At 38.3% G+C, this 15763-nt stretch overlaps 1 protein-coding gene and 1 long non-coding RNA gene across 3 annotated transcripts in view; one reads left to right on the plus strand and one right to left on the minus strand.

Annotated features, from left to right (window-relative positions):
* The window catches only part of LOC127976933 (thromboxane-A synthase-like), a 59330-nt gene extending 43714 nt beyond the window's left edge, over positions 1–15616 (plus strand). For both annotated transcript variants that reach the window (XM_052581524.1, XM_052581525.1), the window contains exons 11-14: positions 13901–13989; positions 14201–14338; positions 14647–14809; positions 14914–15616. In XM_052581524.1, the coding sequence (XP_052437484.1) occupies positions 13901–13989; positions 14201–14338; positions 14647–14809; positions 14914–15024 (501 nt within the window). In that variant the 3' untranslated portion in view covers positions 15025–15616. The remainder of the gene's footprint in view (positions 1–13900; positions 13990–14200; positions 14339–14646; positions 14810–14913) is intronic.
* LOC127976934 (uncharacterized) lies at positions 4715–9167 on the minus strand. The gene is made up of 2 exons (XR_008158044.1): positions 8857–9167; positions 4715–6332 (listed from the first exon to the last, which is right to left on the minus strand). It is a non-coding gene; the product is annotated as an uncharacterized LOC127976934 (long non-coding RNA).
* Positions 15617–15763: the final 147 nt, after the last annotated feature.

The following is a 15763-nucleotide window of genomic DNA, read 5'->3' on the forward strand; positions in this document are numbered from 1 at the left end:
CTGGAGAGGGTGGATGGTGATGAGGAGGAGGGTCAGATGTGGGAAGAAGAGCCTCTAAATCAGCGTATGTTATTGGGGGGATGATTCTGCTTTTTCCTGTTTGTTCCCCTTATCTTAAGGGATCACTCTTCCCTACAGTCTGAGATTTTGCCATCTCAAACAAAACGCAATTCTATATAATTCGGTTTTAATGAAATCCGTGAAAATAGAGTGTTTTAAATGTGTGCGTGTGGAGTGCAGAGAATATACTTAATATTTAGAGGTACTTGCTAAGATTGGTTATTGCTTAGGGTTTTAAGGTTATTTTCAGAGCTCTCATGTCTTTGCTTTCTCTCTGATGGCGTACATTTAAACAGCATCTTCGTGAACCTGTATTTCTTGAATCCTGATACCTGGCAGCCGCCCACCGGAGAAAGGGATCAAACGCGGCATTAGTTCGGCTCTGCGTCCTTCTGTCTACTCTTTCATCTCATTCGCTCATTCTTCACCGTTCTCCCCCCTCTGCTTCTCTTTCCACTTCCAAGTCCTCCTCTCTGGAAGTCAGTGTCTTTTTCAGAGTGAATGGATGTTCTGCAGAGCTTTTAGGGGGATCGTTTATCTTACGTTCTGTAGATTGTGTTGAGACATGCGTGACAGTGTATTAGGTTAAAGCCAAATGTATCCTAGGGAAATAGAAAAAGTGTGTTTTTCTTTATTTTAACACCGACCCGTTAGTCTAAAAAATGCGGTCTGAGGGATTTCTCACGATAATGCATCATTTATTTGATGGCTTTCTTATGCAACACATCTGGCAAAGAGGCAAATCACGCTAACCCGTCGTACTTTACATTTTGAGGTTAGCTGACAGGATTCCCGGGATGGAAAATAAACCGGAGAGCTGTTTTATTGCAGTGAAGTTTTCAAATAAAAGAGCTTATGACAGAAGTTATAAAAGCAGTCAGCATTACAAGCAGCACAATAAAACTCAAACTCAGCCTCGTGTCTTAAGTCGACTGTATAGCCGGCAATAACTGAATACTCTCTTTATATCGAGCAGCTGGGACTCCATCCACAAAGACATCTGGCCCGGTGTATACTGAAGGTCAGTCTCATCTAGCCCACTGCTATAATGTCTATCAGCACTCTCGTGTTCAGCCCAGAGAGAAAGAGTCTTCGGCTCATCCTTCCGAGTGGTTTTATTCTCTAAACGCCCCTCACCGCTCTCAGTTTCGCTCTAAAAAGCTTCTCAGATGTCACTCTCATCACACGCCCTGTGTGAGGGCATTCATGTTTTGTGCTGAAACGCACTGGAGTGTAACTACTTCAGTGCAACACCAAAGGTGTTTACCTGAGAGCCACAAGCTGTTTCTGGTGGGAAATCATATTTAACAAATCGAAAAGTAATTTAAAGCTCATTTAAGATGCAAAACAGGGATAGTTCAGCAAAGGATGGTGCCTAAAATCACATAAATCGGAGACATTTTCTCCTGCAGAAATGAAAATTTGTCTCTCTTTATACAATCTTAAATCAAGAACCTCTAACATCCATAGAACTTTCCATTGCACAAAAGGTTCTTTCAGGTGAAAAAAAAAACAAGAAAAAAAAAAAAGATTTTTCAGATGTTCATCACACGAAGAAAAGAAATTATTTTTTTAAAGAACTGTTTAATGAAAGGTTCTCTGGGAAACCTATATGTACTTTTTATATGGCACTGCTGTGAAAACCCCCTTTTGGAACCTTTTTTTAAGAGTGTTGCTATCAAATATCATTTGATCAAATATGATGCATCAAGACCACACAAGATTTTATATCTCAACAACAATTACCGTGTGATTGCACTGAAGTGCAAATGAGATTTGAGTTCGATCTATCATCAGATCTATGTATGGATTGTGAATACCTAGAATATAGTGTACAAGACTCATTTATTTAACTCAGTTTATTTTTTAATCGTTACAGGACCTGTTCACTAAAAGACCAGCTAGACATTTAAAGTCAAACAGGTTTGTAATGACATGAGAGTGAGTAAATAACAGAAACTGGATTTTTTTTTTTGTGAACCATCCCTTAAACAATCCATTTAGCTGACTGGGATGAATCGCTAGTTCTTGCTTACGCACTCATGACCTTACCAAACTAAATGTCAAGGGTGAATTCTGGAATTACTGTCATCGATTTGCCAGTTTGATTTACACCACTGGGACAGTTGAAGTGGCAAACATGTAAATTCTTCTCTCGACTGACTTGGGGAACGTGTCACCGGCTGCACACATTGTGTCTGCTGTTCTAGCCTTTCATTTTCCCTTCGTGGGCTGTGTGGTGCCTCCCGGGGTGCCCGTCATTAATTTGCCTTTTTTATCTGCATAAATAACAGGGAGCTGAAGCGGAGCACTACCCAATGAGTCATCCAGAGGTGGGAGACAGGGGCAAAGAGGCCAGAAACTGAGCAAAATTACATGTTTTCAGCTAAGACCTCTCCCACAGACAGAGAGAGAGATGAAGGATGGAAGGAAGGAAGACGACAAATACATGTTTTTTTTTTCTCTCTTCCTCTACTCTTTCAGGATTAGAGATAAAACTGGGGTGAAAACATGTTTGGGTCATGTTTCACCACAATAAAAAAAATGGTAAATAACACTACCACTCAAAAGTGGTTTCTAGTCCTTAAGAAATCATTCTGATGATTTGCTGCTCTTGAGAAACATTTATCATTACCATTTTGGTACGCTTTGTATCATAAAAAGCGCCATACACGAATAAACTTGAATTATTACATTGAAAATGCTTTTTAGTGAACTTTTTTTTTTTTCACAATTATACAATAGAAAGTTCAGAAGCATTTATAGATTATAGAGTTCATAGAAACCCATTGTAAAATTATGAATGTCTTCACTGTCACTTTATCAATTTAATGCATCCAAGGAGAATATTTAAATTGTTTCCAAAATAAAAAAAAATGACTTTATGGCATCTCCCAGTTGTCATAAATATTATGAAATCGTATGGTCATTAAAGGTGCTGTAGGGAACTTTTGTAAAAAAATATTTTGTACATATTTATTAAACCTGTCATTTTGTCCTGACAGTAGAATATGAGACAGATAATCGGTGAAAAAAAATCAAGCTCCTCTGGCTCCTCCCAGTGGTCCTATTGCCATTTGCAGAAACTCCATCGCTCCCGGTAAAAAATAACCAATCAGAGCTGCGGTCCGTAACTTTGTTTGTGTTTAAAATGTAGAAAAATGTATATAATAAGCGAGTACACCATGAATCCATTTTCCAAACCGTGTTTTTATCTTGTCCTGAATCACTAGGGTGCGCCTATAATAAGTATTTATATTCGGACTATTTTAGATTGCTTCGGGGATACCGCGGCGAGGTAACCCAGTACCTTTGTGATTCTTCATAGACATAAACAGAGAGAAGTAGTTCCGGCTACGATGTTCTTCCGCAAGACGCAAGCAGTTCGGTTTATTAACCGCTAGAGCGTCAAAAGTTCCCTACCGCAGCTTTAAAACAATATGTCTCCTAATGTAAAAGTTATTGATTTGTGTAAATAAAAGATGTGGACAAATGTACATAGAAGACAAACAAAAATGTAAATTGTAATCTCGTAGTGTAACTTACCCTCAACCATTTCAAAACTAATGACTATTTTTATCCATGGAAAAATTTGTACTGAAAAAAATGGACACAAAAGCACCAAAAAAATAAAAATTGTCTATTCACTGCATTCCAGGAATTCTGAAGTCATACAGTTTATAAAATTTAGAACTCAATCTATCTGAAGCTACCATATGACTGGATAAGATTTGGAATATAGTTCAAGGGTCTTTTAGAAGGTGCTTTTGTGTCCATTTGGAAGTCTGAAAGTCAGTTTGGGTGTGATGAGCGTGAGTGAATTAAACTCTTAATGATCTGGACAGCAGAGTGTGTTGTTAGAAGGAAGAAAGAGAATGAAAATCCAGAGAGCATGTGTTGGTGGTTCACAGTCATAATCCACAAAGATGGAAATAATGAAAAGAGGATATCATAATGAATGCTGCACAGAGATTTGGTGAAAATAGCAAAGAAAGATGAGGAAATAGAGGGATGGAGAACAGCTAGTAGCTAGCCTTTCCTATCTGTGAATAATTCATTGGTGACGTTCCTCTGAGGCTCGGCCTCCAGGCGGCTCTTTCCCTCATTCAGAGCAGTGATGGGTTCCTCTCCCCTCCCTGATAGAGCTCAAACCTGAATAAAGAGCTTGATTCTCCCCTGCTAAATTCTATAACACAGCCTTTGATCCTTCCGGAACCACAGCGCTGTATCTGTCGGTTCCCATTGATGTGGCTTTTGGCTCTCTCATTGCTAATGCAACAGCCTCGCCTCTCCGATTTGGAACTTAGGAAATTATGTATACACTGCTTACTTGAATGAGCGTAAATAGCGTGGTTTTGTTCCATTTGTGTTGTCTTTTATATTTCATTTTAATGCATCATGTGAGCAGATCCATGAAGAGAACAAATAGAGAGAGGTGCAAAAATGAGCTTCAATGCCTATAGTGTTACAAAACCTAGTGAGCTGCCTACTTAGACTGCATTTTAAGGACTCGTACTGTAAGCGCACTTGTTCTGATATCACATTCTGGGTAAGAATTAAGAGACCACATGACATGTAAGGTGTGTGGATGTTATATTCGTATGCAAAGCTCAGATAAAATTGGAAACTAAAATGTATTAAAAGGTTCAATAAAAAGTATGAAGACAAGCTAAAATGGCACTATTATAGTCAATCCTTCTACAGTAGATGCACCGTTTTTTTGTTTTATTAAATTAGATTTCCAGTGTTAGTTGAGCAAGATGCTGACACTTATGTACTGTGCCATCTAGTGTATGAATTTGATAAGTGTCATCTCAAGTCAAATTGAACACTTGACCTTTTTTTTTTACAATTTAAAATAATTAGCTGTTTTCCAGTAAAAATTGTGTGAATATTTATTTTGCATTATTACCCACTACACAAACTTGTACTGCAAAATTATGTGATGTGATATATACACACATATACAAAACACACACATACTTTAAAAATAAAAAAATCAAGAAGTATGCATTAAATTGCTGAAAATTCAGCTTTGCATCACAGAAATAAATTACATTAAAATATATTAACGGGAAAAACTTAGGCCTATTCAAATAATAATAAAAAATAATACTAATAATACTACTACTAATAATAATAGATAATATCATTTTAAATGTTTTTTTTTTTTTCAAATCAATGCAGCCTGCTAAAATGCTACAAACTTAACTCTGTTGTTTCAAAAGGCACAAGTAAAATTTAGACCCCACTACAGACTCTTCTGAAGAACTGCACTCTTTTTATAGTTTTAACAGTAAAATCTACACATTAACTTGGAATAGCATTTCTAAATGTAACACACACACACACACACACACACATCACCTTTAAAGTTTCTATAAACTGCTACTGAACCAAGAAAGTGTTGAAATCAGATATTAATTTGCACAAGTGTGTAGGCATGGAGCCACTCTATCCACTGCTTAAGGTGATGCCTGATGCTCCTATTGTGCTTCAGGTTAAAGACGGCAGAGAGAAAGACAGAAACACCCCCTCTGGATGCAAAAAAGGAAGGGCAAAATGAGAGCATCAAGATTTCTCTTTGTTTTTCACTCCCCCTCTCTCGTTCTTCTTATTCCGCTCCCTTCTCTCCCCTGGGTGGTATAAGCGGAGAAGGATTGAGTCCTCATACAGAGATACCTACAGGCAGCAGGTCGTCTGTACTTTTTCCAAGTGCTCTACATGTCCCTAATGACTTCAAGCAGACCCGCATACACAAACACACATAGGGCATGTGCATTCATGCACAAAGAGTCATGGTCCACTTCATCAGGCCCCTTGCAATGTTTCCTAACAGGCTTTTCATACCAACCAGCATTGTATCGTGCAGAATAAAGAGGCACTTTCACCAAGTTTCCTCCAAACAGATGCCGCCATTGTGTTGTTACTATGTTGATACTGTAGAAGGAGCGATATGACTCCCTTGTTTGTTATTTGGGCTTTTTGACGGCCGTTTCGATCTCCTCCGCATGTGTAATGGAACGGAGCAGATGGAGTCATCAAACCACTGCTGCCACTGTAGAAGGGCCAGAGAATATGTAAGGCCCCTTGGGATTGGAAGGAAGGAGACTTGTAATGTACCTGATTTAAGCAACCATAACAAATCCTTCATCAGTCAGCTGCAGCTGAACCTGACGCATGTGTCGAATGTCAACAGCTACCGGATGCTTGCCATTGTTTGAGGACCACCTTCGCTGGGACTCCAGGGGGATATGTAAATGAGGCAGATGCTGTGGCAATGAAAATTTGCTGTATTATTTACCTGCCATCGTTAGGTATAGCATGTAGGGACAATAAAGTATTAACAAACAAAGTCAACTTTGACAAGCATCTGATGGACAGATATACAGTGCACTCTTAATGTAGCCTATGTTGTGCATATTTCAGTTAATTTTGCTTCACCTAGTAATAACGGCTGCACTAAATAAATAAAGGCTTATCAATCCCTGTTGATATTTCCAAAGACAGTACATTAAACTTTGTGTAATTAACGTTTTAATTGTCAATGCATGCATATGCATTTAGGAATCTTTAAGATTACTTACAACAGAACAGCAACACATTTTATGGACAACCGTTTCAGGAATCTGGGAAAAGAGGTAATACGGTCTTTGCTACGAAAATCTTGTGCTTCTGAATCAGATACTGGAAGTAGGTTTTATCATTAGTTTAAGCATTTGATATTGACTGTTCAAAGATATATTGACTGAGAGTGCATGCGCTGTGAGAGAGAGAGACAGACACACTTGTGTACTGCAAACACTTAAGAGCTTCATCACTCTGTCTGTCACACGACTCTGTTCCCCTTTCGGGCTTGAAATGAGACATTATTAACTGTCTTTACATTTATTCTGAAAGATGAAACTCGCGATTATGGAAAGGGTGTTACGTTTCCAATGAGTGCTTGCAGTGTTGACTAATCACAATGCACTTGGTCAGTTGGCCAATCAGAGCAGACTGCGCTTGTCGAAAGGACTTTGTAGAAACCAATGCGTTTGAGAGAGATCACGAGAAAATAAATTCATTGTAAAGAGTGTAAAAATGCATGGCCGCTTTGAACTTACGTAATGTGTACACACACACACACGCACGTATATACATTATATATTATGACCCTGGACCACAAAACCAGTCTTAAGTCGCTGGGGTATATTTTTACCAATAGCCAAAAAAAAAAAAAAAAAAAAAACAACACCTGTATGGAGCAATTTTATTGATTTTTCTTTTATGTGAAAAATCATTAGTATATTAAGCAAAGATCATGTTTCAAAAGGAGTTTTTGTAAATTCTCTACCATAAATATCAAAAATACATTTTTGATTGGTAATATGCATTGCTAAGAATTCATTTGTAAAACTTTAAAGGCAATTTCCTCAGTATGTATATTTGTTTGCACCCTCAGATTCCAGATTTTCAAATAGTTTTATCTTGGCCAGGTATTGTCCAATCCTAACATTTTGAGAAAATTACCCATATTACTGATTTTGTGGTCCAGGGTCACATATATATATAAAATATTAAATTACTTACTTGACCTTAAGCCTAGTTAACCATCATGACCTGACCCCAAATAATTTTTAATGAAATTAAATCTATATGTAAAAAATAAATAAATCAACAGTTGGTTGTTTTCACAGAAAGTCAACCATCATGACCTGTCCTCAACATCACCATCAATAAACAGAGGTAGAATCTGTACTGTAGAATAATTTAATAGACTGCAATGCTTGCATAATAAGTGAATGTATGCATTCCTGTCTGGCAGAGGCAAAGGTGACCGAAAGCGTGTTGATTTGCATCCAGCATAATGAGCATTTTAGCTGCACTCGCTGGCAGAATCATGATGGCAAAAACCCCTCATAATTGCTTTTGCAGCAGGGAGCCTCATGACCTGTCATTTGATTGTCCATTACGGCTGTATTTTCCTGCACATTGAGTCAAATTGAATAAAAGGTGTCCAGGTCTGCAGTGGGGGTGAGGGGGTGTTAAATCCCGAAGGCCGCGCTGGGCCGTAATAGCTCTATCACAGCCACACACGGCAGGGCCATGTGAAGAACATAATGAGCATCAGGCACATGGATGAGACGCACGGCGAGTTCATGGCCCAGCCGAATGGGCAGCGGTGAAGGGGAGCGTAATGGGGCCGGGGGCTGGGGTGCAGGCTCGATGGAGCCCAATCACTATGGATGAAACCGAGATGCAACACTACCCAGCATTCCTTTCTATAGATTGGATATTTTCAGTCTGGATTCTCTCAGCGCTTCTCTAAACATTTGGCTGGAACCGTTCAAACCATTTGAACTGTTGCATTATTAAAAGGAAGTGTACACGGAAACCTCATTCTTTAAAGTGAGCCAATCAGATGCAAGAGTCACAGACCACAGTGCCAGTGTTGTTGCAAAAATGGGTTTCATTTGGGTTTTGGTTTGTGCAGATTTAGGTCCATCTGCTGTGGCTTTATTGTTGTTTGTTACCCCACCATTGTAAAGTGGGTAGATTTTCTTCCCCAAACTGCATCAAAACCCCAAAAACCATGAAGCTGTAATTTATGTGGCAGCATTATGTGCATGTACATGCAAAAGTGAACAAATTATTTTTTTAGTTTAATTGTAATTTTTTTTTTTTTTTTTGAATAATGCTGACAACTTTTTTGTCATAAACTTCATATATACCGCATATATATTTGTTGTGAATCTCACAATTGAAATTCTGTGGCCAAAACTATCTGTTGTATAATAGCAAAGACGGCTTTACCTTTGGGATACGTTGAGATGTTCTCAAAGATAAACTTGACTTTCAGTCTTCACTGGTTAAACAGCCTCCTCAAATTTTGGTGCCGGTGGCGTTTCAGAAGGAGAGTAGTCCTCCACATACAACTCACATTCAGTTCTGGCTCCATGCTGATATGAAGCACTTCACTTTTCATGATCCATTCAGTTCCCAAAATATAAAGTGAATCTTCAGTTTCTTTCAGAAACGGTCTAATTTTCAGACTTTTCCATGCCTACAGATGACTTGTGATTGGAGCTGGGACAAATTCTCCTTTGTCAACTATTCAGACCATGACAAAGTATTGATTTTCTCCTCAGGTGATTTTAATTAGGCATTTTAATTAGTGTGCCCATTGTTTGTCCTTCATTCTGCAGTTCAGGCATTGGCCAGGACTGTATCATTCATACAGCCAGCCCACAGTCTTCTGACATAGGCTGTCTCCAGTTGATAAGAGCACAATCAATGCCTGTTCCACTCCCTGCAATTAGCTTCCCTAATTAACCATTTGGCCAAGGAAATAGTCACTGCAGGGGGCTGATTTCCAGGCTTGAAAGAAACCAGAGGTGCTGACTCACCGAGTTTTACCATTTACAATTTTAAACTGCCAAAGACTTGTTAATTTTGTTGAATAGAGAAGCACTATTTTTGTTATATATATATTGCTATGAAATGAGTGTATCTCTTTGAGGAAGCCCTAAAAAATTAAAAGTCGTCCTCAGACTCTGAGTGAAGATTATTATTCAGTATGTTTTATAATGCTGCTATTCTTTTTTGGTTTTGAAAGTGCCATTGAGATTCACTGATAGGATGCATATCTGTGGTTTTAGAAACACGATAGGTTTTCCAGCCTATCTGCACCTGTTCCACACTATCAGAAGACAATGCAAGATGAGACTCATTGTGTTTATGCAGTAACAGCACCCTTGAGTATCTCCTGTCTGAACACGCATGCCTCCATCACTATCAATAACCACAAATAGCTCTTTCTGTGGAAACCTTGAGGGGTGGGTGAGATAAGAAGCCACATTAGCCGTTCCCAACTCGTAGGCACTATTCAGCCTGAATTTTCCCATAGAAACCAAAGGACTACATTTACGGAGGGCCTAAAATGGAAAAGAGATGTACAGTAATATAAATAAGTGGCTTTCAACTTGTGGATTTATAAAGGACATGCACAGCAAGGATAATAGATCTGAAAAATTCTTGAAATAACTTGAAGTGATAAGATATACTTTATAGACACTGTTTAGAAGGTTGGGGTTAAGATGTTATATTTTTATGCATTTATAATAAGTCCCTTATGCTGCAGTTATTTTTGAAAAAAAAATATAGAAATATTACTACAATTAAAAAAAAAAAAACTTTCATTTTTTAAAAATATTTTAAAATGTATTTTATTCAGGTGATGGCATGCAAAGATCCTTCTAATATGATGGTTTGATGCACAATTGTTTTTTCATTTTTATTATCAATGTTAAAAACAGGATATAATGGATTTAAAGGACTTTAACATTACTTTTTTAGGGGGTTGCCATTGGACATCCAATGTGAAATCTGCATTCTGAAGTAAAACCATTTAATGACCACTGATATGTTGTCCACTATATATTCACATCCGGTTATGCAAAAATTTCCCATCACATATGAATGCATGCATATCATGGGCAGCTATCCGTAAACAGGAGGTTAAATGTCTAAAATTCAAGAACTGATTGATTGCCTGTCTCCTCTAAGACGTGAATGAAGGCAGAAGCATAAATAAGAGAGACGGGCAGACGTGAAGAGGCAAGCTGCCTGTGCTCCAAGGCCTGCGAACACTTCACACACACGCACGCATGAGAAATGAATCTCATTTGCTGAAAAGAGGCTGATATTAATACCAAGGGGCAAAGAAATATGCAGGGAAATGAGTTGTTTTAGCAGGGTGCTCCTTTGAACACGGCAAGGCTTTTTTTGTCTCTCTTGAAATGAATTTGAAGGAAACGTTTGAGTATTTTTAGGTCAAAGCATTTCCGCGGAGACCGCGTTTCTTGTTTTATTAATTCCAACAGTACGGGTCCTTTGGATTTTAATGATATGTGCTGTTACATTTTAAGTGATTTTTCTTTTTTATATACTTAATGAGAACACACTAGGTTACTTGCATAGCGGAACGTGTTTGTTGTCGTCATATGGGAACAAGCAAATATGTAATTAAATTCAGAGCGCGTCTGTTGTGAATTTAAAAACACGGTAACATCTGAAGCACATCTTGAACTCTAAAAGAGGGCTAATAATCAACGTGTTTGAGGGCGAGGGGGACTGTAAACATATTTAGACAAGGATTGAAGTTGCTTTTGCTATATTTTAGTTCCAGAATGCCTTGTTTCTTCACCATGAGCTTTATGATGTGTGATCTTATTACAGTAGCTTAGCCAAGTGTTGGTCCACAAACAAGATTTAGGACACTTATTAAACCAGAAATATTCCCCCGTTTGCTCGCAAGATCAAAGCAGACCGATTTTACCCTGTCTGAGATATTCTTTTTCTATGTACGGGGTTCATCCGAGCTCTTCATTTGACCACTTCAGACCCCAAATTGCCTGCAGTCTCTGATCAGTTGTTAATAAAGCAGCATTCAGGCTCATACAGGAAGGCATTGCACATGCATTATAGCAAAATTGTGCACAAACCATCCATTTTTGCTCTGGGCTTTTGTTTGTTTGTTTGTTTGTTTGATGAAAGCATAAAAAAGAATGAAAAAAGAGACTCAACCGAGACATGAAAAATTGGCTAGCCTGTCTACAGGGCCGTCTGACCTTGCTTTGTGATTTTAGAGGCATCAGTGTGCATTCAGCGGAGTTAAATTTAGTCATACTTGAGGCTGCGAGTCAGAATAAACAGAGGGTCTGTCCTTTCCGCAGAGATACGGTGAATAGTTCACGTTCTCTCAAATAGACGATTGAAATAACACAGAGCCGTGCCAAAAGAATCAAAAAAAGCTTTTTTTTATGGCATAGAAAGGTAAATATTGATCGCACTGTAGTTTTGGGCAGAGATGGAGTAAAATATGTTAGATATGCTGTGCTGCTATTCTTACAAAAATTCTCCATGGTCACCATAGTTAAGTCAGTTGTTAGTAGTCCTTGTGAAGGCAAACGTCAGTATGACTTGTTTACAATCATCTTAACTTCTATTTTGTGCTACGAACATGACTGTGTCTTAAATCATGCAGCTGCTTACAGAGAGATTGCAATTACATTACTGAGCAAAACAATCCCATTAATGTACATTTAAGGAGGGACGGACCTTAATATATCTGGATATTATAGAAAAATAATATAAAAATAATATTACACTAATGTCATGTGACCAACTCGAACACAAGCGAAATCTGCATCTGGAGCTTTCCCAGCTTCAGGCAAAATTCCTGATCATGCCGATATGAAAGGATTGGATTTTCGTTCGTGAAATTTTGGCACACCTTTAAATGCTCAGAAGCTTCAGTTTCAGCTAACATTTTCAGCCTTACACAAAACTTCTGAGTGTGCAAATGTAAAATTGGATTTTTCTCAAAAAGTTTTGTGATTTTGCAACTATCAGTAATTCACTCTATAATGAAAATTCTGTCATTAATTATTCACCCTCATATCATTCCAAACTCCAAGACCTTCATTCATCTTCAACACAAAATAAGATATTTTTGATGAAATCCAAGAGCTTTCTGACCCAGCAATGGAACTGACACATTTGATACCTAGAAAGGTAGTAAGGACATAGTTAAAACAGTCTTTGACATCAGTGGTTCAACCTTCATTTTATGAAGCTACGAGAATACTTTTTGTGTGCAATGAAAACAAAAATAACTTTATTCAACAATTTCTTCTCTTCCACATCAGACTTTGACGTGCATTAACAACAGTACCACGATGCAAGATAAACGAAGGTTTGGAACAACACAAGGATGAGTAATAAAGGACAGAATTTTTATTTTTTGAGTGAACTATCCATTTAAGAAACGGTGTGGGTGAACACAGCCAATTGGAAAAGAGCCCAGGGTCTTGTGGCAACTTTTTAAAAGCTGAACTTCTTGAATGCATGAGATGTGACAGAACACTCAAGGACTTGTCTAGTGCATGTCTAAATAGAAAAACAATTAAAAGCAGTGCATTTGAATACAAAACACATTCGGTGAGAAACAAACCTTACAAGAAAACCTCAGTCTATGGTGAGTCTGTTGTCAAAGGTCATCACATCCACCATCCAAACCACCTGGTCTGCTGCAGTGAGACAAAGTGCTGCCCCTCACAGTTTTTCATCACTGCCATGTCATTCTACACTGGAACCACAGTGACACCCGACGAGAGCTGACAGTGTTGCCAGACAATAGGGGGGCTTGCCAGAATCTGCCCCTTTTCTCGCCCCACTGCATCCTCTCATTTGTGCAACGGATGCTTTTACTGGTGGAACAGAGTGACTTGAGAGCAGCTAGTCATTTATAATGCCCACATTGCATGTCTGGGGGCCTCGGAGGCAGAGGATGTGGGCAGAACTGTACGGATGCGTGCTCAGTGCCTGACCCCTATTTTCACAGAGCCATGCAGTGATAGACTGCTTAGCACTGCCTGCTGGGCTGCGTCTGCTTCCATTTCAGTTCAAACAAAGGATTTTTTGTGTATATATATATGTATATCCATATACTGTATATGCAGTTAATTTGATTTGCTATCTGCTCATTTTCAAAGACATTAAAAAATGTATCATAAAGGCAACTATAAAACAATCATAGTACAAAATGGCTTTGTTTAGATTTTTATATATATATATATATATATATATATATATATATATATATATATATATATATATATATATATATACATACACATTTTAAAAGCCATTTTATGTTGAGAAGAATGGATTGTGCTGTAAACCTAAAAAATAAATGCTGCTGTGCTGCCACCTACTGGCCATATATGGTAACTGTAAACACTTCAGTACATGACTGCTGTTGTCATTTTTCAATATGTTTGATTCTTTGTTTTAGGAGACTGCAGATTACTCTAATGTCCAAGAGCTGAAGTATTTAGACATGGTTATATGCGAGTCCCTCAGACTCTACCCACCAGCATTCAGGTATGACAGCTATTACTTCATAACCGGTTCAATCACATGCAAAGAACCAAAAGCATGCAAGAATTTTAATAACCCTGTTACAGCTCTTACACATTTCTACGCTTTAATTACTTGGAAACACATCTATTAGAAATAAAGCAAAATGGTTTTGGGTGTTAGATTGCACTTTTTCCCCAGAGTGAATCTTGGATTTTGTGTTATTTCGTCACAGGGTTGCACGGGATGTTGATCAAGACACTGTGGTGAACGGCCAGCTTCTGCCTAAAGGATCGTCTCTGGAAATAGCTGCAGGTTACCTTCACTATGACCCAGAGCACTGGCCCGAACCTGAGAAATTCATCCCGGAGAGGTGAACTGTCTTTCAAAGCACAGTTTCTGTATATCATAATTCTATCAATCAATCAATCATAAAGCACTTTATCAAACACAGCGAGCACAAGGCCCACTAGAGGACGTCAGGCCCTCAGGCCAGCCTCATGAAGTCGGTTTCTGATTGTTTGGTCAGAGACATTCACACCAGTGGCCTGCTGGAGGTCATCTTGTAGTTCCTTCAAATCTACTCTGTGGATGTTCTATAGATATATTTTAACACGCTCTCTGTTTTGTTTGCATGCCTCCTGTGTGATGTGCTCACAATGAACTCTGTATTTGTCTCAGGTTCACTCCAGAAGCCAAGGCCAGCCGGCACCCGTTTGTGTATCTGCCGTTTGGAGCGGGGCCACGCAGCTGTGTGGGAATGAGATTGGCCCAGCTGGAGATTAAAATGGCTCTGCTTCACATATTTAGGCGGTTTAACGTGATGGCCTGCGAGGACACTGAGGTTCGTTATTCTTACACTGAAAAACTGCAGATGTAGTTTGCATGAAGAATCTGTTTTCCACAAATGTGGAGATTTCCTGAGATCAATTTGCATTTTCTATTTAGGTTCCCCTGGAGTTGAAGTCACACACCACCCTCGGACCCAAGAATGGTATTTCGGTCAAAATCGCCAAGAGGGTTGAGGATGAACAGCTGGACAGTCTGATCCTTAACTGATTTTAAACTCTTATTCTGGAATTACCTGACAACTAAATCATATGTATCTGTGCTACTCCTTTAAATGAAATGCAAATTCAATACTATTAATTTACACCTAAGGCACAGATGTACACAGAGCAATGCATCACACAGTACATACTGTGGATATTAATCTAGTGAACACTATCCTTTATATTTCTCACCTCAGAACAGCACTATAGAATAATCATCATTTCTTTAATAAACCATCCTGATGACCATCAGCACATATGCACGTTTTGTTACTGAATCCAATGAAATGTAAGTCCCTTAAATGTAAATACAACTAATTATATGGAAGAAAATCAGTTTTGATTTCGATGATTTGATAGAAGGAAATGGGATTGGACTTGTCTTGCCTTATTGCCAGCGAGATATTTGAACTTCTGATGCATATTTGGCATTTTATATTACATTAAACCACAATGAAGTTCCAAGAATGATGTGATTTTTAAGATTTGGGTGTACAGTTTGTGCTGCAATGTGGTTGTTTACTCAGGGTTTGAACTGAATATACTCTAAATGATGTGAAATCAGAAGTATTACTTAATAAATGGTGTATCAGTCAGAATATATGTAGTCATCTTCAATTAAACATTTCATTTGATATCAAGCATCTTAGATTCATACATCAAAGGAATGTATAAAAGTGATGATTTCGGAAGTTTTAAACCACAGGGCTTTTAGAGGTTTGATTAACAGAAGACTTCCCTTCTCA

This window comes from Carassius gibelio, chromosome B18, assembly GCF_023724105.1.
Source record: "Carassius gibelio isolate Cgi1373 ecotype wild population from Czech Republic chromosome B18, carGib1.2-hapl.c, whole genome shotgun sequence".
NCBI lineage: Eukaryota > Metazoa > Chordata > Actinopteri > Cypriniformes > Cyprinidae > Carassius > Carassius gibelio.